General features: G+C 38.9%; 1 protein-coding gene across 1 annotated transcript in view; it reads left to right on the top strand.

Annotated features, from left to right (window-relative positions):
* The window catches only part of LOC143301913 (uncharacterized protein ZK1073.1-like), a 66,863-nt gene extending 39,505 nt beyond the window's left edge, over positions 1–27,358 (top strand). The window contains exons 6-13 of the mRNA XM_076616360.1: positions 2,801–2,861; positions 3,427–3,513; positions 4,976–5,053; positions 15,230–15,345; positions 18,824–18,859; positions 21,004–21,148; positions 21,837–21,888; positions 23,037–27,358. Of these exons, the coding sequence (XP_076472475.1) occupies positions 2,801–2,861; positions 3,427–3,513; positions 4,976–5,053; positions 15,230–15,345; positions 18,824–18,859; positions 21,004–21,148; positions 21,837–21,888; positions 23,037–23,254 (793 nt within the window). The 3' untranslated portion in view covers positions 23,255–27,358. The remainder of the gene's footprint in view (positions 1–2,800; positions 2,862–3,426; positions 3,514–4,975; positions 5,054–15,229; positions 15,346–18,823; positions 18,860–21,003; positions 21,149–21,836; positions 21,889–23,036) is intronic.
* The last annotated feature ends 162 nt before the right edge of the window (positions 27,359–27,520 follow it).

Below are 27,520 nucleotides of genomic sequence, written 5' to 3'. Positions count from 1 at the left end.
TTCATTCGTGTAGGACACTGACTTGCCTGGCACTCGCATTGTCAGATTCTGAGAGTGATTTGCAGTATTGTTTCCCCTCCTCCCCTCACCCTTCCCCCTGTCCTGTGCAGTCCAGCACTGTCCAGTTTGATTGTGTTGTGTTTGAGTTTGATAAGTTTTTCAGTTTCAGTTTCACAAGGAAGCATCACTGCACTCAGATGAGTTTTTCTGGGGTTTTTTTTTTCAGTTTTAGTTTCTCAAGGAAGTGTCACATATCCATATACACTACACCACATCTCCTAGACAGATGTCCGACAGCAGCATAGCCCAACGCACTAGTCAGGACTTGAGTGCATGCATATATATTTTTGCGCACATGTCAGAGTGGAATTCTTCTTGAGAATTTTGCACCAGAGGACAACACATTTGTTTGCCTTGGGTTCTTATCCAGAATGTCAAGTGCATGCTGCAGTGGGGATCTCAGTTTATCGTTGCATACATACAACTAAACATTTTGGTTTTCCAGTCTTAACTTGGGAGAAAGGGCGAGAGTTGGAATTGAACCCAGACCCTCACAAACGCTGTATTGGCAAATTAGCATCTTAACCATTCTGCCAACTTCCTTTGATATTTTCTCCATATAAACTTTTTTTGTTTTTCCTGTTCTTGATGATGATGATGATGATGATGGTGATCTTAATCACAGTAATCATAAGGATAATGATGATGCTGATAATGATGACGATGATGGTAATAATAACAGTAATACCAACGAAAACGTGAGTACTTTTTCTCATATTCAGCTCAAACCTCTTTATATCTAAAAAAAACTTTTAAAAAACTTTGAAGAATGTGATTATAAAATAAAGGAGACACATCAGCTCACACACTTGCTTACTTACTGAAAAAAAAGTGTCTCCCATTCAAGATTTTAGTATGGTTCTGGGGACTGTTTTGCATGGAACACTTTCTCCTTGAAACTGGCCAGTAATTCATCAGATATCCCAAGACACCACTTATTTATCCCTCTTGGGGATGACAGAATCCTTTCCTGGAAATTCTGTGCAAGAAATATCTCTGTTCTGTGGCTCTCTTTGTTTCTGGCTTTTTCCTTTTTTTTCTGTGGTCTTTTCCTTTCTGTTTTTCTTTGTTTTTTGTTTTGCTGGTTCATTCTCATGTATGTATGTGTATATATACATATATAGATAGATAGATAGTTTTTTTTTCAAGCTTTGGATATTTTTTGTCTTTTTTGGGACTTGATAAATGGACTTCATTACTTTGTGTGTTGTTTTTTTTTCCAGGCAGTGATGTGTGAGGTGCCCCATGAGCATTATTTGGTTTTGTATGCCTGTTGATGTTGATGATATTTTGTATTATGTGTTATTATGTTTATGTTCAGGTAGACAGAGTTGTCAGAGGCATGTCCTAAGGTTACTTGCATGAATGTGATGTGTACTTGTGCCTGATTTTTTTTTTTTTTTTTTTTTTTTTTTTTCCAGATTTTGTTTTGTTGGTGCTGTTGTTGTTGTTTTAGGTTCTGTGGGATTGATATTTAGTTTTCCAGTCCTGGAGGTAGGTGGTAGAGGGGTTAAGATGCTCATCTGCCTGCAGAGAGTCTGTGAGGGTCTGGTTTTGGACTGGAAAATCAAACTGAGCATCTAGTCATTTGGATGAGACAATAAACCGAGGTACGGTGTGCAACAGGCACTTGGCACACTGAAAAAGGACCAATGGCAACGAGAGTGTTGACATCTGGCAAAATTCTGTTGACAAAATCCACTCTGGTATGTACACAAATACACATGCATGCACGCAAGGCCTGGCTAAGCACGTTGGGTTATGCTGCTGGTCAGGCATCTGCCTAGCAGATGTGGTGTAGGGTATATGGATTTGGTTGAACGCTGTGAAACCTCCTTGAGAAACTAAAATTGAAAACTGAAACCAGTCCTGATTCGGCCTGTGTGGTCAACTGGACTTTTAGCAAGAAAGGATGAATTTACAGCCATTAATTTGTCACCTTTTTGTCTGTTATTTGGTCCTTGGTCTTGTCTTTGTTCGTCTCTCTTTCTCTTTCTCTCTCTCTCTCTCTCTCTCTCTCTCTCACACACACACACACACACACACACACACACACACACACACACACACTTACACACACACTGTTTTTCCTTTTGTTTATTCCTCTTTTTTGCTATTTAAAAATTTAACTATTTCTTATTATAGATTTAAGCAAATGCAATTCTATATTACAGCAGTTTAATATATTTAAAGTCAACAATCACAAGATACATCAGCAAATCTACATTCTAGCATTTTCAGTTTATGTCTGAAATCACACAGCCAGTGTAAGCAAGACTGTGAATGAATGAATGAATGAACACAGCATTGTGTGCTTGCTGCGGACAGACATCTTGGTTGGTGCCTGCCAGCCACCTTGTCCAACACACATGCATGTACATGTACACACACATAGGTGCACATGCACTTACACACACACACATGGGTGCACATGCACTTACACGCACACATGCACACGAACATGCACATGCACACGCACTACACATACACACACACGCATATGCACACACACACACATACACACACACACACACACACACACACACACACACTCACACACACACACACACACACACACACACACACACACACACACACACACACATGAAAGCATTTACAGCATGACGGCTGAGCAATGTTGAAGTATGGAACATGACTGTATAGTTTGGAATTGAAGTGTTTATTGATTGGCCACATGCTGTTTGCTGAAGGCCAGGGTTTCTCCATGTTGTCTGTGCAGCGTGCGATCTGTGATCTGTCTGGGAGAGGGTGCTGGCGCCAACGTGGTCGCTCGTTTTGCTGTGAGTTCAAACCTTGCTTCCAAGACTTTTTTTCCTTCTGTTGTTGACGTTTTGGGGGTCAAATTTTTTAAACATTTTTTTTCTTCACAGTTATGAATGAATTTATGAGTACACATCAAAAGCAGTTGCATGAATAGAAGATCATGAAAATTGATAAAAGATAATGTCCAAGTTTTTGCCTCTGTTTGATTGTTTGTTTGGGTTCTTTTCATATTCTGTTTATGTCATCAGGAAGATTTCATATAAGAAAGTTTGTGATAATGGATAGATCCTGTCATCACAAAGGACTATTTTATTGATATGATTTCAGTTTGCTGAGCAATATCGATATTTACCCCAGAAGTAGTCAGACTCTGCCCAATCTGTTCTTCTTTCTCATGCAGGATTGAGAGATGGGAAGGAGAGAGAAGGTGGTGGGATTGGCAAAGCTGAGGAATGGGTTCTGCTTGTCAGACGTATCTGCTTAGCAGATGTGGTGTTGCATATATGGATTTGTCCAAACGCAGTGATTCCTCATTGAGTAACTGAACTGAACTGAACTGAACTGTGCATGTTTATTGTTCAGATGGCGCAGCCAGACCGTGTGTTGGGTGTGTGTCTGATCCACTGCGTGGGAACAACGGCTGGATTCATGGAATCCATGAAAGACAAAGTAAGCCACAGTAGCATTTGAGTTTGTGCAGTGGGAAGGGAAGTGGGAGGGTGTGGGGATGAGGGTGTGTGTGTGTGTGTGTGTGTGTGTGTGTGTGTGTGTGTGTGTGTGCTGTATCTCATATGATTTACAGAACAGAAGCATTGCCTTAAACAGTGCACACACAATGCAAACAAATATACACAAACAAAGCTGGTGTGCAGATATACACACATGACCCCGGATACAGACCTCATCTGTACTTTTTAAGAATTATGATTAGACACATCAAAAGGAAAAGTGTATTGATCACACCATGATATTGCCAGTCATGCAACCATCATCAACATCATCATTTAGTTAAGATTTTCCTCTCAAAGCTTAACCCCTTCAGTACTGCAAGGATTTTATCTTGTGCAACCTTCTCCACTTGGGAGGATTTACCAGTAGCTTTAAAGGTTAACTCACTCACTCTTCTCCTCTACACAGACCCCTCGGATGTCCAGTGGGTGTCTGAATGACCCAACCTTTAGCTTCCGTCGTCAGAATTGTGGTATTCTTTGTCAACATTCACCTCTTCAATATAAGAGCCTTCCGCTTGCAATATTTTGATGGTGGTAATTGGGGAGAAACGCTGTTAACGTTGTCTCTTTCGCCGTTCGTATGGAGAGAGTTAAAGGTCCCATAGCCTTTCACAGCTGTTGAGGCAGTGAGTTCATATCCACTGTGTCCAGGGCTTGACACAGGAAAACGGGGCTCAATCCTTTCCTTTCCCCCATTTTAACCTTCCCCGACCAAGTCCTGACACCTGTTGACAACTGGGTGGAGTGCGGAGAATGGGAGTACAGCGCCCTTCCCAAGGAATGAGAGGCCTCAAACCCTGATCACCAGTCATTTTCTGACAGTTTGAAAACTAAAAGAATGACAGTTGTGAAGGTTGCTCACAATCTGCATAACATGAGAATGTTGACAATTTTCTAAATATCGCTGTTAGGATCAGAAGCACTGTACACATCTTGAAACAGTCTGTTCAGTATTCTATCTATGATCATCCCTCCGAAAACTGAGTATGACTGTCTTATTGGCAAGAATACATACATACATATATATATATATATATATATATATATATATATATATATATATATCGCTGGTGGTTTGTTGCCATTCACTATACTAATGTAAACTATATAATGGTCTTGCAATGAGTTGTAATATATATATAATCAATATGATATTTGTATAATCTGTAGATGACAAAAATTATTTACTTTAATTTGTTTCAATAAACAAGGCTTCATATGGAAACCACCAGGTAATAAAATCATTATGAACAAATTTATCCCTCCCCCCCCCCCCTCACTCCCCCACCCCACACCCAGGCTATATACTCATTGATTGATTGTGAAACTATATTTCAGTTCATTACTAAAAACCTTGCAGAATGAATCAACGTTGAATCTTTGTTGTCCGTGTTGTGCAGCTGATAGAGTGGAAACTGGAACAGATTGGCATGAACCCATCGGCAGAGACCTACCTGTGTCTTCACAGATTTGGCTCTGTGAGTACGGAGTCTGTGGGAGCACGGCCAAACGTGCATGTGACGCATAGTGCGATCTGGTATAGGGATGTGTTTCGGTGTGCACTGTGGAAAGATGAAGTTTGAACTGTATGTATGAACAAAGGGGGTGGGGAGGGGGGAGGGGGCTAATTATGTACATGTTGCATGGTCCACAATACTGGGTCTGTATGTAGAGTCCTGCTTCTGTAATTTGATTGTGGTATTGTATTGTTGTGAGCTTTGTTGTCCTGGGGCTGTATTTCTTTTTTATTTTTTTATTTTTGTGTGTGTGTGTGTGTGTGTGTGTGTGTGTGTTTTGGTTGTTGTGTCAGTGGGGATAAGTGAGAATGTGTATGTGCACAAGTGCTATGTGTGTATGTATGTGTGCACATGTATGTATGTGTATGTGTGTGGGTGCATCCATGCATGTGTGTGTGTGTATGTGCGTGTGTGTAGGTGCATGTGTGTGTGTGTGTGTGTGTGTGTGTGTGTGTGTGTGTGTGTGTGTGTACATGAATGCATGCGTATATATGTCAGCCTCACGAGAGTTGGATGAAGGGTGAGATGGTTGCCCCTAATTCACTGTGGCGTGCCCTTCAAGACTTGTTTCTTCCAGTCTTACCAGCCCCCTTTCTTGAAGCTGCTAGCAGTCTGTGTGTAGCCTTCCTCATGCAGTCTCACCTCATCTGAATGCTGGAGAAAACCTCCAGTCGGCATCATTTGGATCAGTCGAGTTTCAGTCTCTCAAGGAGGCGTCATTTCATTTTGGGGAAATTCATACACGCTACACTACATTTGCTGAGCAGATGCCTGACCAGCAGCATTTCCCAACATACTTAGATAGGCCTGTGGGAAAAAATAGCAAAAATAAAAAAAATGAATAGAATAAAGTGAAATAGATAATAACTAAATGAATAAATGATCAAATGGATAAACAAATAAATTAATAAATAATAATAATGATGATAGTAAAAGGTAAGTACATTTGAATGTAGTGCATGGAAAGAGAAGTTGAAGGCAAAAGATTGAAATAAAAAACATGACGTGGATATTCAAGAGTTATTATTTTTCTCAAATAAAAAGCAAATGAACAAATGACTAATAATAATGATAATGACAGAAGGTAAGAACACAGAAATATAGTGCATGGAAAGATAAGTAGAAGGCAAAAGACTGAAATAAAAACAGGACAAGGATATTCAAGAGTTATTGTTTTTCCTTTTCATTCCAAGGGTTATTGTATTTCCTTCTCAGTACAAGGGTAATCAATTTTACATTTTCAATTCAAGGGTTCTTATTTTTCCATTTCAGTGCAAGGGTTATTACATATATGTTAATTTTCATTTTCAACTCAAGGCTTTTTTTTCAGTACAAGGGTTATTAGTTTCCATTTTCAATTCAAGGGTTGTTATTTTTCATTGTAAGTGTACGGGTCATCAGTTTTCATTTTCACTTCAAGGGTTATGATTTATTTCCTTTCAATACCTGGGTTATTAGTTTTCATTTTCAATTCAAGTGTTATTATTTTTCATTTGCTTTGATTTCTACTTGACAGCGCTTTTCTGTAATCCATTTTTTTTATTTCTTGTCGTTCCTCTTCCCTTTAACATTCACTGATTTCCATGTTGTCACACATTTTGCTCTTTTTTTTTCTTTCTAAATCTAACCATCTTCATGACAGGAAAAGATACCATAGGGTGTGGGGTTGGGTTCTTATCTTGAGATTTTTTTTTTTCTCCAAAGACTCCTTTGTTAATTTGTTCAGAAATAGCCTTCATCATTTTTCTGTGATGTCATGTAATATGTCTGATTGGAATGTGAATGATGGTGGTGGAATTGGGAGGGGTGTTGGAGAAATCAAGTTTCTAAACTCTTCCCTTGTGCTCTTCTTAAACTTTTCTCTTGTGCGTACTTTTTCATTTTATAATAATTGTGAATTGTTATTACTTTTTCTTTTCTTTTTCTTTTCTTTCTTTATTTATTTGAAACCTAAGATAGTCTCTCAAGGCCTGGTCAACATGTTGGGATATGCATCTGCTCTTTTTTTTTCTTTTTTTTTTAATTCTCATCTTTAAAAAAAAAAATTAAAGCAAATTTGTTGTAGCATATATGGATCTGTCTGCACGCTCTGACATTTCCTTGAAATTTAAACTGAAACTGTACTTGGATATGAATGAGCAATTATGTTGTGGATATTTTTTAACTGACTGTCCAGTCATCCAGTTGCAAAGCCTGTTAATAAAAGCCCAGAAAACACACCTTTCATTTTTTTTTGTTCTTGTTAGTGGTCGTTGGTTCTGTGATTTTTAGTTATCAATTTTTAGCTGTTTCCTTCGCTTGCTTTGGAATGGCCATCTTTTAGTTTCTGAAGCTTTGATGTTTTACTTTTCCATGTGATTGGAAATATGACAAATATGCTATTTGTGAGTGAGTGAGAGTGTTTGTGTGTGTGTGTGTGTGTGTGTGTGTGTGTACGCATGTGTGCATGTGTGCGTTTGTGTGTGTGTGTGTGTGTGTGTGCGTGTGTGTGTGTGTGTGTGCGCGCGTGCATGAGTGTGTGTACGTGTTTGCAATAGGAATGTATAGATGCTTCACATCAGTAGCAACATGTCCTGCATGCTGGCCCAAAGTGCCTGACCTTATATATCCTGAGTGATGTGGTTGCAGTCACTGTAGTTTGTGGTGCCTTGAGAAACCGTCCTCCCCCCACCTGTGACAGTGAGTGACATCTGTTCCGCATTGTACCAGTAACACTTGGAGAGCGTGTGGTGCAGTGGGCTTCTTTGTTTCTGACGTGGTGTGATGGTGTGTGGCCGTGTTGTGTTTTGGTTGTGTTGTGGAGCGGAGGTGTTTGCTGTCTGAACATGCTTTTTGTACGGTTGACAAACGTCAGCTACTGTTTGATATTGTGTGAAGAGGAAGAAAGCTACGACATCTCTGCAGAGTGGTTGGTTCTCAGCTGTTGTTTACACTCTCCTGTATCACACAGGCTTCTGTGGTGTTTTGCATTTTGGAGCCTTGTGACTTTGCTGGGGAGTGTTTTGTGTCCAGTCCAGTGAGACACACAAAGCAATGTTATGTAGTGTACCACAGTACAGTTAAATACTGTACAATACAGTACAGAACCATACAGTATGGAACAGTACAATACAATACAATTCAATAGAGAACAACACAGCACAGTGTAATGCAATGCAACACAGCGCAACACAACGCAGCACAACACAACACAGCGCAACACAACGCAGCACAACACAACACAACACAGCACAACACAACACAGCATATTGCAATGCAAGGGAACACTATGCAACATAATACAGCGCACCGCACCACAACACAACACAGTGTGGTAGAATGCAGGGCAGTTCAGTATGACACAACACAAAACTTAGTACAGCACAGCACGAATTCAGTTATCTGCTGTCCATAAACTTCTGACAAGCCACAATGTTCCCTCACACGCTTGCCAGATTTTTCTCCCTCTGCACTAGTCCTTGGGTGCTGGTCTCGTCATTTGGATGAGATGAAAAGTTAAGGTCCCAAAAATGTGTAGCATACTCTTAAAAGAACTGACAGCAACAAGAGAGTTGTCATTGGCAAAATGTATTAGTGAAATCCATTTTGATATGCATGCATGTGTGTGTGTGTGTGTGTGTGTGTGTGTGTGTGTGTTGTATTGTATTGTATTTCTTTTTTTATCACAACAGATTTCTCTGTGTGAAATTCGGGCTGCTCTCCCCAGGGAGAACGTGCCGCTACACTACAGCACCACCCATTTTTTGTATTTTTTCCTGCATGCAGTTTTATTTGTTTTTCCTATCAAAGTGGATTTTTCTACAGAATTTTGCCAAGAACAACTCTTTTGTTGCCATGGGTTCTTTTACGTACGCTAAGTGCATGCTGCATATGGGACATCAGTTTATCATCTCATCCAAATGAATAGCATCCAGACCACCACTCAAGGTCTAGTGGAGGGGGAGAAAATATCGGCAGCTGAGCCGTGATTCAAACCAGCGCGCTCAGATTCTCTCGCTTCCTAGGCAGATGCGTTACCTCTAGGCCATCACTCCACACTCCTGTGTGTGTGTGTGTGTGTGTGTGTGCGCGCGCACGCACTTATGACGGAAGCCTGACTGAAAGACACAGAAAACAAATGACAGCACCTAATGGCAGCTTTCAGTTGGCTCTCCTCAGGAAGGCAGCCTGTTGTGCAGATGACAGTATGTTTGTAAAGTGCTAAGAGCTTGGTCTCTGACTGAGGATAGATGCAAAATAAGTATTCATATCAATCACTCAGTGCAGAACGACCCAGAATGTCCGTTCAAAGCTGCTGCACAACAGCACCGATCAGTCTGCAGAGGTGTGGTAGCTTTCTGCTCCAAGAAACAGAAAAGAAACAAAGAAGAAAAAAATTTGGATTAGTCAGCAATGTTTATGCTGGTGTTTTTGCCGCCCATGTTCTAATCTTTCCTCTGATTTCCTTGCTGGTTGGACCATGGCTGGTTTAGATGACCCATGAGGTAATGTAGAACTGCAGTATAACCAGGAGATGAGCTTTTCCTTTTATCCTTGCATTTTTTTTTCTTTCTTTCTTTCTTCTGCTGTTACTTTTATGTATTGCACTTTGTTCACCACTTCTTGAGTTCTGTTCCTTCCTCCCTCCCCACACCCCTCCATCCCAGCCTCCCACCCTCTCCTGTCAAGAAATACAGAGTTTAGGTAAACATGTATCCAGATGTAGTACTGTGCTTCAGTATCTATTCTAATGATATCAATTTCAGGATCACAGAATGGACAGCTGTAAGCGCTGATTGCCAGATTGCAGAAAATGCATGGCTAACAGTCGGTTTTGCTTTTTTGTTTAATTAACATCTGTAGTGTGTACTGCAGAATGTTTTGTTGAATGATTGTTTGATTGATTGATTGATTGATTAACTTGCTCATATATCTGTCTGTTTTAATGTGCAAAGAAGCCTTATGCTTTCACAACATATTCAAGTGTATATGATAAGCAGATTTCTCAACAGTTCCTTAATTCATGAAGTCTTCACCTTTTTTTCACAATGATGTGATTATCCTCTCTGTAGTTTATGATCAACAGCATTAGGTTCTGTAGTGTTGCACTTCTAAGGTGTTAGAAAAGCACTGAGAAAAACTTTTTTGTTTGCGACCATTTACAGGGGCGTAGGGGTAGAGAGAGACAGAGACAGATAGACAGAGAGAGAGGGTTGGGGGGGTGGGGGGAGCTTGTCTCTTTTCTGTTCTTTGAATAGTATTGGCACACTTGAACTTGTGTAGAACAGCAGAAGAATGTGAAGCATTGTCCTTTTTTGCACCTTGATAGCCAGTTTTTTTGTATGGATCTTTATCAACTGCATTTGTAAACACACATTTACCTGTAAGTTTGAGTAGGCTTTTATGTATTTGACCATTTTTACCCTGCTTCATTGTTGGGCGGGTGCATTCTGGGATGCTCATGTTTCCATAATTCACTGAACACTGATGTGGATTACAGGAGCTACATTGTGTGTATTTGATCTTCTTGCATGTGTAAACACATTAAGGGGATTCAAGCACTAGCAGGTCTGCTCATCTTTTTGAAAAAAAAATTGTTTCCACCCTGAACCCATGATTTGAACCCAGGACCCTCAGATTGAAAGTGCAGAGCTTGACCGCTTGGATGTTTTGCTCGTCATGGTCAGCTTCACCGCAACAGTGTCTGGGTTGATTCAGCAAAGTTGTCATGGATAATTACTACAGGACAAAGCTGATATGAAGTTATTATAACACCTTGAAACATTCATCTCACCTGATCAAATGCATGGTTTTGCATTATCTTTATCTATCTTTCTATCTATCTGTCTATCTGTCTGCCTGTCTATCCAGCTGTCTGTCTGTCTGTCTATCTAGCTGCCTGTCTGTCTGTCTATCTATTTATGTATATATATATATTAGATAACAATGATTTGTACAAGAAATATCCCAATTGGGAGCATTCACTTGTTCATAACATTGACATATTTATAAGACTGTTTTTGTATTTCATTATTCCTGAGAATATGCTATGATAAAAGTCTTTCTACAGGACTGAAAATTTTCAAAATCAGTCAGTGATACATAACATGAGCAAATGTCTGTAATCGTGTGATCAACAGAAGATTAACCCATTTTAAATTTGTGGGGTGCTCATCTCACAGATTAAATTCTTTTACCCATTCTTGAAGCCTGTTGCTGATTATTTTACAATACATTTTACTGCTGATGTCAGACATTGATATGCCTTCATTATTGTTTATGTCATTTGCACTACCACAAATGTAGTAGAGAGAAGGAGAGGCAGAGACAGACAGAGAGAGAAAATAGTCTTTTCTGTCAGATATTTATTTTTTACTTTTGATATGACCTGTTTGATGGTACAGTTTTTGATGAAATGAAAACTTCAAGAAAATTTTTTTGTGTGTGTTTGTATTTAACAGATGATGCAAAGCTTTTCGACTAACTTTCATTCCAGAAAAAAAGATCTGATTTAGAATATGTTCAAATCATTGTTATAAACATTATTATTATCATTATCATCATTATTGTTATTATCATTATTATTGTTATTATTATTATTTAGACATGATTTCCCTAAGATAAAGCAGCATTAGCATCTGCTATCCCATTGAGAGAAGCAGTGGAGTGAGCACTTGCTTTTTTTTTTTTTGCTTTTTTTTTTTTTTCCTGCATGTTGGTTTGACACCAGAGTGTACACACCCTTCAGCTGCTGCCTTAGGAAGAGATGACAGAGGTATTCTGTGCTTCTGAGGTCCTTGCCCTTGCTCTTATGTTGGTAGAAATTCATTGCCAGAGGCAGTACCAGTATGTATGGACATGCATAGAGATCTGTAGAGTAATCTCATTGGTGTCTGCACGCACTGAAATTACCATAAGCATATATTGTATTTAAAAAAAAAAAATAAAAAAAAAATTCGCAAATAAAAGAAAAAAGAAACACTCACCATGAATGAATGAAAATATTTGGGGAAAAAGAAGAAATTACCATAATGTGTAGTTTCATATGAGTCACAAAGTTTGGTGTTCTTTGGGGGGAAAAAGAAATTACCTTTCATGTGTGTGAAAGTTTGTTTGGTATGATTTCATTTTTAGATCTGTGGAGATTATGTTCTGATGTTAATTATGCTCAGATTTTGATCTTAAGCTGTTTGTTTCTGTCACATCCTCATTTCTCTGTCTCTCTGTTTCTAAGTCTCAAACAGCTACCAGACTGCCTGTTTGTTGATAACGTTATTCTAATCTTGTAATAGTGATACCAAATTAAGTTGATGACTGAGTAGTTAAACTGAAGCAAAGAAGGTGTCTTTGAAATTTCTTGTCAGTCTAAATCTTTTTGATTCTGATATTTACGAGAGAACAATATAAGTTAAAATTAAAATTCACTACTTTTTTTTATGCAAACAAACGAAAGTATTTTATTGAATCATCCACTAATGCATGGTATGCACATTTTCTTGAGCTTTTGTTTAGTTATTTGGAAATAGCTTCTTTTTTTTTCTCCAAGCAACTTCTTGTTAGTGCAGGAGTACCAAAGCGTGCTTTTTTCCTCTCAGTTTTTAAAGTACTTTTTAAAAATTTGATTTATCACCATTAATTAAATTTAGAAGGTTTATCCCACAACATGTTTATGAACTGTTCTTACCTTTGTTCTGTTTCCTTTTTTTTTTTCTTTTTTTTTTTAATAAATAGAATGAATAGTGTTTTAGGTGTTATAGTAGTGCATTTATTTGACTGATTATTGCTATGTATAGCTTCTTTTCAATTTTACATGTGCACATACACTCACGAACACATTCACTCAGGACTAACAATGTGTTTGGTTTCTTGTCAGTAGTAAAAGATGTTTTCTTTACAGTTCTGTACAAAAAGGATTTGTGGTACAGAATTATTGATTTTGTATCCAAGAATAAGTATGTTTTCCCTCACATCATTTCTTTGGTTTTGTACCTCAGAGAAGATTTGATGTTTTATGTACTCTGGTAATGTTGTTTTTTTTTTTAATACAGTCACCAATCTCTGTTGATTGTGTATCATTGAAGAGGTACTGTTGTAAGCCAGTATATATCTGAAGAACATCAAATATGAAGCAGTACAGAGCAGTACATTGTATGCTTGATATATCTGTATTTTAAATGTAATGGGAATGTGCTGAAAATCTCTTTCTGTCAGGCATTTTTAGTACATTGAAAAGCACCCAAGTAGTGTTCATAATGTTTGAAAAAATATTTATTGTTAATCATTAGGGAAAAAGGAATAAATGAGCAGGGTTATTGCTCTTTGTAATGTCTTTTTTGAGGAGACTGATTCAGAACTAATCAGATTGTGTGTGTGTGTGTGTGTGTGTGTGTGTGTGTGTGAGAGAGAGAGAGAGAGAGAGAGAGAGAGAGAGAGAGGAGACTGGTTCAGAACTAATCTAAGGTGTGTGTGAGAGAGAGAGAGAGAGAGAGAGAGAGAGAGAAGATTCAGCATCATCTGAAGATAACTTCTCCTCCTGATTTGTAGTCACACACTGTTGCTCAGCGGGGAATCAGTTGTGAAGAAGACTCCTGACCACCCTCTTTTTCCTTGTCTACGCCCTTATCTCCATCCCTCTTTGAAAAATATTAATGTTTCAGTAAAGGTTCCAGGTGTGTAGGACTTAAACAGGCAGGTTTTCTTTGTCTTTCAGATGCAACACTTTTGTGCAACTGCTTCTCGTGTGTATACCAGCATGATAATTTTAAGAAATCAAAGTACATACGTTTGACTTTTTCTTACCTTTCTTTCTTTTTTTCAATTTATTGTTTTTTTATAGATTTTTTTTAGGAAGCAATGAGTTTGGGTCTTGCAAGGAAATGTTTTTCCAGCAGTGTTTGTGAACACCTCAGACAAGAAAGATTGTTGATGGTATGAGCAAAAGTATCACATTGACAACACTAACTATTGAAATGCATTGCAATGTTTCTTGTACTTATATATATATTGTATTAATGCTGACTTCAGAAATGCTCAGTACACTTTATTGTGCAGATAAATTATATTTGCTCCTTTATTCTTTTATGATTACATGAGAATATCAACTTTTCTTAACTTGTTGACCATGCTTTATGATATGACTTGATGCTTGACTCTTGAAAGGCTGCAGGATCTGAAAAGAAAAACAAACCATGACTGTTTTTCCTCACTGTGTCTTGTCAGAGATTCATGGTCAAGAAGTGTATTGATGATGGTATTTATGATGTATTTATGATGATACTGTATGTATTGCTGTGTTCTGCCACACACACAGGTTTTTATGAATTGTATTCATGGTGAAAGTCTTTGTATGTTCTGTTCTTTGTGTTTGGGGGTAAGATACTAGAGGTTTTGTTTGCTGTGTGTGTGTGTGTGTGTGTGTGTGTGTGTGTGTGTGTGTGTGTGTGTGTGTGTGTGTGTGTGTGTGTGTGTGTGTGTGTGTGTGTGTGTGTGTGTGTGTGTGTGTGTGTGTGTGTGTGTGTGTGTGTGTGTGTGTGTGTGTGTGAGTGTGTGTGTGTGTGTGTGTGTGTGTGTGTGAGTGTGTGTGTGTGTGTGTGTGTGAGTGTGTGTGTGTGTGAGTGTGTGTGTGTGTGTGTGTGTGTGTGAGTGTGTGTGTGTGTGTGTGTGTGTGTGTGTGTGTGTGTGTGTGTGTGTGTGTGTGTGTGTGTGTGTGATGGGAGGGAAGACAAGGGTAGGTGGGTATGGTGGTGAGAAGAATACGGCGTGGTTTTTGTTCTGGAAAGGAATGCGATTTCAGCAGACATCATCTGGATACATGTTTGTTTGTTGTTTTTTATCACACAAAAACCCTTGTCACACCATGCAAGGTAACAGGTATGCTGTTATCAAATGTCAAGCATCATGTTAAAAAAACTCTTACATCATGTCAGACAGTGAACTTAATGCTGGCACTTTCGCTGTGTGGAAAACAGTTAGAGAAAGCGCAAATGACAAGTCTCATGCTAAAACTTTCATGTCATGTCAGACAGTGGACTTAATGCTGGCACTTTCGATGTGTGGAAAACAGTTTGAGAAAGCACAAATGTTAAGTGTCATGCTAAAACTTTCATGCTATGTCAGACAGCGAACTTAATGCTGACATTTTCACTGTGTGGAAAACAGTTTGAGAAAGCGCAGAACAAGGAACAGCTGCAGAAGGTGATTGAGAACTTCCAGCGCTCCCTGCGAGTCCGGGTCAACCCCCACAACCTTCGTCTGTATGTCCACTCCTACATGAAGTAAGGCCTGTTTCACCGTTACTTCGTTTTCCTTGTTTTTTGTTGTTGTTGTTGTTGTTTTTGCTGCCACACCCCCACAACCTTCATCTGTACGTCCACTCCTACATGAAGTAAGGCCTGTTTCACCGTTACTTCTTTCCCTTTAATTGTTTTCTTCTTTTTATTGTTGTTTTTGTTGCCACACCCCCACAACCTTCGTCTGTATGTCCACTCCTACATGAAGTAAGGCCTGTTTCATCGTTACTTCTTTCCCTTTAATTGTTTTCCTCTTTTTATTGTTGTTGTTTTTGTTGCCACACCCCCACAACCTTCGTCTTGTATGTCCACTCCTACATGAAGTAAGGCCTGTTTCACCGTTACTTCTTTCCCCTTAATTGTTTTTCTTTTTGACTCACTTGTGTAAACAAAGTGAGTCTATGTTTTAACCCGGTGTTCGGTTGTGTGTATGTGTGTGTGTGTGTGTCCGTGTGTCTTCGTGTCTGTGTGTCCGTGGTAAACTTTAACATTGACATTTTCTCTGCAAATACTTTGTCAGTTGACACAAAATTAGGCATAAAAATGGGAAAAATTCAGTTCTTTCCAGTCATCTTGTTTAAAACAATATTGCACCTCTGGGATGGGCACAAAAAAATAATAAAAAGAAGCCTAATTATATGCAAACTGCATTTACTGTTATATTTATATTTTTTGTATTCTCTAAACTTGGCACTTTGACCTCTTATTCTGACACAACAACAAGAGGAGCCATTATTATCATTTTTTGTTCAAACAGGAACTTCTTTTGCTAAGCATGGAATTTTTATTTATTTTGCAAACGTTTTGGTGCAGATAGTAAAGAAGGGAAATTACTCTGTAATTAATGCTAGGGGACGTAATTTATCACAAGTGAGTCTTGAAGGCCTTGCCTCTCTTTTGTTGTTGTTGTTTTTGCTGCCCCGTCATATGTACTATGTATGAGTGTCATTACTCCCATGACACTCATTCCAAGTTCCCCCTACACATTCACACCCAGGTATCTAGTTTGCAACCTCAGCATAGGTAATCCACAGGTACCTGTTGATGGTAAATTGTCAGGAGGCCACACACCATAGGAGGCCCTGCATTGCTGCTGAGTCACTTTGGTGGTGTTCAGTAGTGCCTTGGTGGTTTTTTTTGTTTTTTTTTTTTTCTTTTCTTGTTTTTATTTCCTTTTGTAATCAAAAAAGAGGGTGTGTTTTTTTCAAAATTCTGAGTGAATCCCCACAACCTCTGTCTCCAGTCCAAGACCACTCACTCTTTATGGAATTAAGGAGTTTTCATCTTTACCTGTGTCCCCCCTCTCCCCCTCCCTTTTTTTTTTTTTTTTTTTTTTTTAACCAGAAAGAATTTTAAGAATGTTTAAGATGCTTACCTGTCAATACAATGTCTGTGAGGATCTGGGTTCAAATCAACAGCCTCACCCTTTCTCCTAAGTTTGACTGGGACATCAAATTGTGCATCTAGTCATTTGGATGGAACGATAAGCTGATGCAGTTATACACTTAGCGCCTGAAAAAGAATCAACGGCAAGAAACGTTTTGTCCACTGACAAAATTCTGTTGAAGAAATCTACTCAGATAGGTACACAGATATATATTCTGTGTATCTTTCCCTTCACAAAAAGTTCATGTATTTAGTTAATTGTTTATCTTGTCTTATTACATTATTTGATTTTTATGCTAATGTTTAACACAAACCTAGGATAGGCTTCAAGGCCTTATCAGCATGTTGTTGTTTTTTTTTAACGTCAGGCATCTACTGCTTTTTTTATTTTATTTTTATTTTATTTTATTTATTTTTTTTTTTTGTATATACAGCAGATATGGTGTAGTGCATATGGATATGTCTGCACACTCTGACACCTTCTCGAAACTGAAACTGAAACATTGTTCATGGGCTGCACCTCCCAGGTTCACATGTACAAGTGGGCTTTTACATGCATAACTGTTTTCCTGCCCAGTAAGAGGCATACTGTGTTTTGAGGGTTTTACAGACTGGTTATGTTCTTTTTTCCATAACCCACCGAATGCTGACATGGTTTGCAGGATCTTTAACACGGGCATTTGATCTTCTGCATACATATACACATGAAGGATCTTTAACACGGGCATTTGATCTTCTGCATACATATACACATGAAGGATCTTTAACACGGACATTGGATCTTCTGCATACATATACACATGAAGGATCTTTAACACGGACATTTGATCTTCTGCATACATATACACATGAAGGATCTTTAACATGGGCATTTGATCTTCTGCATACATATACACATGAAGGATCTTTAACACGGACATTGGATCCTCTGCATACATATACACATGAAGGATCTTTAACACGGACATTTGATCCTCTGCATACATATACACATGAAGGATCTTTAACATGGGCATTTGATCTTCTGCATACATAGACACATGAAGGATCTTTAACACGGGCATTTGATCTTCTGCATACATAGACACATGAAGGATCTTTAACACGGGCATTTGATCTTCTGCATACGTAGACACATGAAGGATCTTTAACACGGGCATTTGATCTTCTGCATACGTAGACACATGAAGGATCTTTAACACGGACATTTGATCCTCTGCATACATATACACATGAAGGATCTTTAACATGGGCATTTGATCTTCTGCATACATATACACATGAAGGATCTTTAACACGGGCATTTGATCTTCTGCATACATAGACACATGAAGGGGGCTCAGGCTCTTGCAAGTCTGCACATCTGTTGACTTTGGAGATCAGAAAAATCTATGCCTTCAACCCACCAGGTGTCTTGACCAGGATTTGAACCCAGGACTCTCATATTGAAACACTTTAACCACTCAGCTTTTGTGCTCTATGGTGTTGAACCATTCAAGGAGGTTCAAATCCACTGTGTACCAGTGGTCAGTTTATGTGACACTAACATCTGTGTCTGGGCAACTTGTGTTTGAGAACACTGAGGAAACTGAAGGGCAAGCAGCAGCAGAAGGTGACTGAGAATTTCAGTTTAACTCATTGAACCCTGAGCACTGATTTATATGTAACACCCACTTGCTTCCCTTGGACTGAGTATGTTTATGAAATGCAGCGGCTGGCACATTCACATCCTCAATGAGTTTTGTACTCACTTGGTGGTTTTAGTTTGTTGGCTTAGCTTCTGCATTAATTGTGGGTGTTTTCAAGGGGGTTGAGCATATCTCTTTATGACATTTGTGTATGAAGTATGGTATTGTCAGTGCACTCAGCTGTTGTAAGGCTGGTCCACAGAAACTGCAGTGCAGCTGCACTGATAGGGTACAATGTGGTCAACAAGAAAGAATGCTCTGAACAGTTTATGAGATCAGTATACCGCCTGTTTGCTTTTAAAACTTACGCTTCGTTCAGTTTCAACGGATGCATGAATTCCTTGTGAAACTCCCTATCTGTGTCACTGATCGTGCTTTGTTTGTTACAGGCGCACAAACATTGCTGACACCATTGGAAAAGTGAGGTGAGTGGGTCTGGTCAAGTGACAGAAGTAGCATGTGGAGAAAATGGGGAAAAAAAGTAAAAGGTGAACGATGCTAATGATGATGATGGTGACTGACATAATGATAACAATAAATCATAGTGCTTTAATTCATTGTGTCCTTTAATGTTTGTAATATTCTCAGAGGTAACAGATGGAGTGTACATGTTGGACACTGACAAAAAACTAACAACTTCTTGTACAGCATGTAGGCATTACATGTCATATATGTCTTTCTTCATCTTTTAATTTTTCATGGGTTATTTCAGTGTGGTGTTTTGTGATCGTATCACTGATTGACATAAGCTTACAGATGGGCCAACGGCAAAGTGAGAGCTGTATGATCAATGGCTTCTCCATTGCTGTGGGAAGTCATTTATATCTTCGTCTTTTGTGAAAGTCTATTACTCTCAGACTAGGAGGCAAGACTGCACTGGCTCTTAGTGCTGCAGCCTTGGGGGGCTAGTTGGCCTTTGGGAACCATCCCAGTACTGACTGTCCTAAAACCCTCATAGCCGAGAGAGTAGGGATGTGACATGGGCAAAACACTCTCCACTATGATCAAATTGGAGCCCCGATGGTTGGGACAGCAGATGCCTCCTGTACTGTTCTGATGGTCATAGTTAAACATGACTGACAATCATACAAAAAAATGGAGTGTCTGTTTCTGTTGTTTATCACTATGATTTTGTACATTGTAGAAAATTAAATGAATACAAATATTTATGGGGAAAAAAAGAAGAAGAAAAAAGGAGAAGAAGTTGAATACTTTGATTAGGAGCCAGTGATGGTCATCTCAGAAAATTGAATTGACTTCTTTGTAATTTAATGGATGCATGCAAATCTGTCACTGCTGCTGACTCCTTAGTATTAATGTGTAGATAAAAACAAACAAAATGAAACATAATTTTCTCAGTTAATTAGACAACAAACAAGTATTCTTACTCTTGTTAAGACAAAGCCATGAAAGTGGAGCAATTACAGAGACAATGATACTTCTGCACATTTTCTGTTCCGTAGCTACATAAAAGTTTAAAGGGTTATGTTAAAGGTCCCAAACCTTTTATGGCCTTTGAGGCATTGAATTCATATTGATTGTGTTTAGGGCTCAATATAGGAAGACTGGGCCATATCCTCTCATTCTGCAATTTTAACCTTCCCCAACCAAAGTCAGGATCCCATTCACACCTGGATGGAGTGAGGAACATTGGAATAAAGTATCTTTCCAAAGGACTCAACAACATTGCCTAAATGGGGCCTCAAACACTGATCACTGGTGAACACAGGATCAGAAGTCCAATGTGGCTGAACCGATTCTGCCATACGTCCCTGTTAGATAGCATTGTATTTTATCTGAATATTTTAGAATTTTAAGTTGTAGCTGGAGGGCACTACACATTATATTTTTTGTGGGAGTAAAAGCATTTTCGGTCTGTCTTCTGCATTTTTCCTCACTCCATGTGACTGGTTAGGGAAGCTTAAAACAGCAGTGGGAGAAGATTGGGCCCAGTTTAATCCTCTGCTGAGCCCTAGACACAGAGAATATGAATCCACTGCCCCCTTTGGCTATGAAAAGCTATGGGACCTTTAAACTTTAAGTTTTTCTTGGTACCCTAGATTTTGGGACATCTGAATGATGACAGGGGTGATGAAGATGCTGCTATGCGGGTCCATTAAGCTTTGGGACCACATGACAAGGCTGTATTCTTCATAATATATCCTGGCACCAACCAGGCCGTAGAGATACAGACACTTGCAGTGTTGGTCAGAAAATTTTATTAACACTCCCCCCATCTGAGCCCACATCACTCTTAGTTCTGGTCAGGAGGTGGTTGCTGGTTGAAAAGACCTACCTCTGATTGGAGAGGGGGGGGGCATTAAACCTATTATCCTCCCAGTCATCAGTCTATGATATAACCACTTCACCATGGCAGCCACTGTGGGCCAACTTTTCATTTGTTTGTTTGCTTTTCAATATACTTCTCCCTCTTCACATCATCAACTGGAAAAAAAAAACCCAACCCATCTCTTATGGGGCTATAACCCCCATGCTCTCAGTCATCAGTCCATAACGCTAACCGCTTCACCATGGTGGTTGGTTAAACCTTGAACCTTGACCCCTGCAGGTGCCCCATCCTGATGGTGACGGGCAGCAAGTCCTCATTCATCGACTCAGTGCACACGCTCTTCAACCGCATGCGGGCCTGTCTGGACAAGAAGAACGTGGATTACCTTGAAGTGGACGGTGTGGCCAACGTTCTGGAGGAGAGGGTGAGTGTGTGCATCTGTGTGTGTGTGTGTGTGTGGATGGTGTCGCCAACGTTCTGGAGGAGAGAGAGAGAGTGTGTGTGTGTGTGTGTGTGTGCATGAGTGTGCTAATGCAAATGCTTTATTCATCAGACTATGGCCCCTCATGAAGGGGTAACTGAAACAAACAACATTACAAAAATGATTATTCAAAAGCAAAATTAAATTCCAACAAAATAATACAAGAAAAAAGAAACAATAGTTCCTGACTTACAACGATGTTACAAAAGTTTGAGTGCAATGATAGATTACGTACGTCACATTGTCTAGTGGATGTCATCACAGGATTTAGTTTAACTCACTCAGTACGGCCAGTCCTCTCTTCTCCTCTACACAGACCCCTCGGATGTCCAGTGGGTGTCTGAATGACCCAACGTTTAGCTTCCGTCGTCAGAATTGTGGTATTCTTTGTCAACATTCACGTCTTCAGTATAAGAGCCCTCCACTTGCAATATTTTAATGGTGTTAATTGGGGTGAAACGCTGTTAACGTCGTCTGTTTCGCCGTTCGTATGGAGAGAGTTAAAGGTGTGTGGATATTGGTAGAACGTGGAAGGAATAAACTTTAGTGGTGTGTGAGTGTGTGTGTGTGTGTGTGTGTGAACCCCCCAAATTTTGGGAAAGCTATATGCTGCTTCTTTTTATCATTTCAGCCTGAAAGATTTGCAGAAAGTTTCCTGTACTTCCTGCAGGGTCTGGGACTGGGTGAGTGGTGAATTTCTTTTTTTTTTTTTTCTTCTTCTTCTTTTTCTCCCCCTTGCATTGAAGGTTATATTTCTCTCACTGAAACGTCATGTTTCACAGAGTTTTGCACAATTCACATATATCACTATAGGAAAAATACATCCTTTATTATACATTCGGCAATTGCAATGAACTTCAGTGACAGTTAACTTGCAAGGGTATTTCTGTTTCATAATGCACAAGGAACAAAAAGAAAAAAATGAAAAAAAAGTCAAAGAAAAATAAACAAACCCCAAACCCAACTAATTATCTTGAGTGGTGAATTTCAGTGTGGCTCTGGTGGGAGCTGTTTCTGTCTTAGTTCTGTTCTTGGCTGGTGTGTGTGTGTGTGTGTGTGTGTGTATTTGTGTATGTGTTTGTTTGTTTTTTTGTTGTTTGTTTTTTTTTTGTGTGTGTGTGTGTGTTTTTGTGTGTCAGTGTTCACAAACGTGTGTATGTGGGTGTGTGCACATTTGTGTGTATTTGCAAGCACATGTATGTGTGCAAAATAACTATGTATGTGTGTGTGTGCTCACAAACATGTGAACATGTGTGTGTGTGTGTGTGTGTTTGCATTCATGTCTATGGCTGCAAAATAACTGAAAACCTATGTACCAGCTTGAGCAAGCCTTTGTGCTAGACATCCCCTTGATCAATTCAACATGCAAACAACACATGCACGAATCCAAAGACGGACAAATCATTTTACAGCATATTCCACAGACAAGTGTGGCTGGTATCAGAACCATGAGTAGTAAGCTGTTACGACACCTGTAATGAATAAACAATTAACCCAGGAGAACAAATGATTAACAAATAGTAAAGAGTGGTAACTCTCTCCATTCACAAGGTACACAACTTCAAGTCAATTCTGCTTATAAAATGCTACTGATTCAGCTGGCACACAGGTAAATAAACGGTGCATTGTAACAAATCCAAACACTTCCTCAAATTGGTAGCATAAGCAGCATTGACTTGAAGTTGTGTACCTTGTGAATGGAGAGAGTTACCACTCTTTAAATCAGTAGCATAAGCAGCATTGACTTGCAGGTGTGTACCTTTTGAATGGAGAGAGTTACCACTCTTTACTATTTGGTCACCACACACCTGAGCTGTTGCTGCTGTTTCAGTGGGGGGTGTCCCCATGCCGCGGGTGCAGCGGTCAGCGTCCATCGAAGGGGGGCAGGGCACGCCCCCGGGTCGAACCCGCAGCATGTCGATGGAGGAGGCTGACCTCCCGCGTGGCATCTACGCCGGGATGTCCCCTCCCCGCTTCGGAGGGTCCAAGCTCTCGTCCAGCCCCAGCCCCCCCTCCTCTGGTCTTGCCTCCTCCCCCACCAAGAGTTAAACTGCTGCCTCCCCCCCCCCTCCCCCTCCAGTCCCCTCCACTCCCATCCAGGCACCTGTCCCTGACTGTTATTCTTGTGTAGTGTTGGTTTCAGTCACTTTATAAACAAAACAAAAAAATAACAAACAAACAAAGAAAAAAAACAACCAACTTTGTCCTGTTCTGTTTCTCTCCTTTCACGTGGTTCTTTGTGGGGTGGGGGGTGGTGGTGGTCTGGTTATCATTTGAGAAGGTGCAGCATGTTTTGATTCCAGTGTTGTTGGGTTTTTGGGGGTTTTTTTTTTCCATTCCAGACTGATCATTGCTGTGTCAGTCATTTAGAAGTGTAGGCTAGGCTTTTGGCAAGCGCTATACAAAGACTGCTTTGGGCTTCTAGCTATGTGTCATTGCGCAAGGCTTACCTAGATATAGCTGCAAAAGTTGCGACTTTTCATTGAAGGTTATATATTAAACTTTTTAAATATACTTTTATGCTATAGAAACTGTCCCACATATAACAAATAGTCAAAAATGAAAGTATTGAGAGAATGGACACTTATAACTTTTCCATCGCTTGTTGTTTGTTACTATTTACTACTCTGCTGTTTGTCAAAATTGGTGGGTTTTTCCCCATGCTCTGGCGACATGTCATTTCAGCTGTTATGACAGGGAGATGATGTGTGTGGAGGACTTTTCTGTAAAGTGTATAGTATTCACTTGCACATCGCATAGGCATGCCCATCGCTACCACACTGACAGCCATTTGTTTTGCAGGTTAAAACAAATGTGTTTATGTAGCAAAAGTAACATCATTTTTTAAAATTTTGTTTTATTAGATGTCTTATGCTTTGTGGAGACTGATATTTGTACATGAGGTTTACAGTTAAGTGTGTGATAGCCTTCCTGTCTTATTAAATCTCATATTTGCAAATTTCACTCGACATTTAATCATTTTACTGCACATAGGGAATAATCATTGGAACTCCTCTGAAAGAGTTTTGTTCTAATTGATTATCAGACTGTTTTTGTTGGGGGTTTTCTCCTGGCAGTTGTATTGTAATGAAGTTATGGGCCAGTTTTTGATGGAATGAGAGGAATACAGAACAATGAATGCAGCTGAAGTGTACTGACACACCATGAGACAGTCATGACCAAACCAGACAGAAATCTCACAGTTCAAATAGGTTGAGCACCTGTATATGTGTTACAGACTTTAGTAATGAAGGTACTGATTAGGAGATACAAGACAAGATGGTACTGGAAAGAAAAAAAAAATGGAAAAAGGATTTGAGCTGGACAGTGCCAGTGTGTGTGAAAGTTTGATTGAATGAAATTTGCCAGGTTGTGTGTAAGTGTGAATGACTCTTTATTTTTTCATGGACACAATTGTGACAGATAAAAAAAAAATTGCTTCAATGGTTTTAAGATGTAAACACATCTGTGAGAGTCCATGTAGTTGGTGAGATAAGCAGTATGGCACTGGAAAATATATTTTTCAGAGGACACTTTCTTTGATTATGAGATGGGAAAACAGTTTGTAAGTTAATGCTTGCACCATTTTTTGACTGTGAAGGTTTTTGGTTGATTTTTTTTTCTAAACTTACATGGCATGACGATGATTATCCTTGAAGTTTTTCAATTTTTAAATAGATTTGCAACTTTCTGACATATAATCAGGTTATCTCTTACCGTTCACAAATTCTAGTAGTTTGGAAAGTGGGGGTAATAGCAGGATGATATTTTCATCCTGTCAAATTTTCCAGGCACAAAATTAACCAGTTGCACACACTAAAAATTTTGCAATTGAAAATAAATGAACTAGCAAAATATTTGGGAGCATTACAGGTAACAGAAATGTCTCATTTGATGACCCAAACACAAAATGAAAGTTTTTGTTTTTAAAATTCTTGTTGGCAAGCATCTGTTTGTGGATGGAAGGTAGTTCTTATCTCCACCTTCAATGATCAAGAGTGATATCTTGCATGGTTTCTGAAGCACACTGTTTTTTGTTGTTTTGTTGTTGTTGTTTTTAAGTTGTGCTCATCTCTCATAGAAATGCTATGTCATTAAAAAATAATTCTTTCATTCTGTTGCCCAGTGCTCTTGCAGTCTTCCTAAAGTAGGTTTCTCAGTAAGTGATCCAGAAAATCTCTCACAGAGCACACGAGAAACAAAATGAACTCATCACTCACAGGGTAAGTTCCGACGTGTCGTGCCATCACCCCTGTTTGGTTACCCCCCCCCCCCCCCCCCGCCCCCTCCCCCAGCCTCTCTCTCATTGGCCAGGTCTGCCAGGGGGGACATACTCGATGGATGGAAGAAATGGTAGAAGACTAATCAGTTAATTTTCTCTGAAAAAAATTTTTTTTTAAAGAAAAACAAATCAATCCGAAACACAAAAACCATGAAACTGTGCCATCATTTTCCAGCTGTGTCAAAAGTATATCTGTCTGGCCAAAATTATGCCTATGCTTACAAAATGCACAAAGTATCTTTTTCTCAATGGCACACATTCTTGCTTCTTGTGCTGTCCTTTATGTATGCTGTCAAGCTGCATTCTCAGAAGCCTGTTTTCTGAACTGTGGTCTGTTCATATAGCTGATAATGCATGTGCATTATTATCCTCCAACCATTTTGCAGTTAGAGAGTGTATAGAATCTGTGTGCATTTGTCAGTTACATCAAATGTCATGTCTGTAGTTGTTTGTACTTACTAAACAAATATGTGGTATACCATATCTTGTTTTCACTGGAAAAGTTCTGTATGTTTCTAAAATAAATCCTCATGGGAAAATAAACCTTGAATAATCAAGCTATGGTAAATCTATAATATGGCACTTACATGATTTCAGGGTATCATTATCCCCAGTGAAGGTGTTGCTCTTGAAGTGTTTCCTGGTCACTTTGTGTTCTACAATCCTTTTTTAAGACCAAAAAAACCCAACCAAACAAACAAAAAACAGTGTGAAATCTCATGCATATTGATACCTTGTGTTTTTCATACATAGGAGAAAAATGTTTCAGCATTTGTAGTAATGTTCATGAAAAGTGTTGTGTATGTTTTACTGTACTATATAGTGTTTCTCTCTCATGGTACACCAGAACGACTCACAGAGCAATATGCTGACTTTGTTCTTGTTTGTGGTAGTGCATTGTGTGACTGATGGAGGCACAGTGATAAAGAGTTAAGGAACTTTGATGGTTTCCTGTTTGTTTTGCTTTCACTTCATCACGCATCTTTCACAAGTGTCGTGTGAGTAGAAAGGAGTCCGTGTTGTACTACTATGCAGATTTTTCATACTTTCAGTTACCAGCTGTTTCTCACCAGTTCTTGTCATGGTCTTTTGGAACTAGTGTCTTTTGTGCTGTATGTTGACGCAGTCTTGTCAGCATTGATCATGTTTGTCTGATAGGGATTATCAGAGAAGACTTTCAGAATGTAATGAAAATGAATAATGTAAAGACTTTGTTTTATTTCACCTTTTCATTTTATTTTACCTGCTTGGTTATGTTGCCAAAGAGTTTGATGATTGAAATTTGAACTGTTTTATTTTACAAGTGTCAAAAATGTAGATTTTGTTTTCTGGAGTGGTGATTTGATGAGTCTTGATTTCTATTTCGTTTGTGTTTTGTATGTTTGGTTTGTCTACTTATTGGACTTATTGTTGGATTTGTACAGTCATGATCAACAGCTGTAACCTGGAAAGTAATAAACGATAATAAAAAGGTGAAAGTCATACATTTTGTTGTTGTTGTCATATATATGAATCTGTATATAAAGAATGTGGTCATAAACTGCAGTTGTTACATTTTGCTGTGTATGACCCAACTATAACTTACAGTTACATATTGAATCTTGTGATCCTGCAAGAGTGAGAACAATAACAATGTTAAAGCGAATGTAACCAGGTTTTCAATGCTCTTACTTTATGCCTTTTGTATAAGAAAAAAGAAGAAGGAAAAGAACAAAACTGTTTGTGATGAGGTGGGAAGGAGATAGTGTAAGAGTGGGAAGGAGGTAGAGGGGTCTTCAGGATAGAGAAGACTGCAGTCAGTCTTTGATTCCACAGGAGATTGGTTATATATATATATATATATATATATATATATATATATATATATATATATATATATATATATATATATAGATAGATAGATATATAGATATATATATATATATATATATATATTTATATATTTTAGTTTTCTGTTTGTTTACTTGTTTTCTGTCCAAAAGTTAGCAGTTGTGTTCAGCTGGTTGAGCAGGAATTTCAAGCTTATGTGTAAG

Source organism: Babylonia areolata, chromosome 2 (genome assembly GCF_041734735.1).
Source record: "Babylonia areolata isolate BAREFJ2019XMU chromosome 2, ASM4173473v1, whole genome shotgun sequence".
Taxonomy (NCBI): Eukaryota; Metazoa; Mollusca; class Gastropoda; order Neogastropoda; family Buccinidae; genus Babylonia; species Babylonia areolata.
This window is presented reverse-complemented; position numbering and strand designations above follow the sequence as displayed.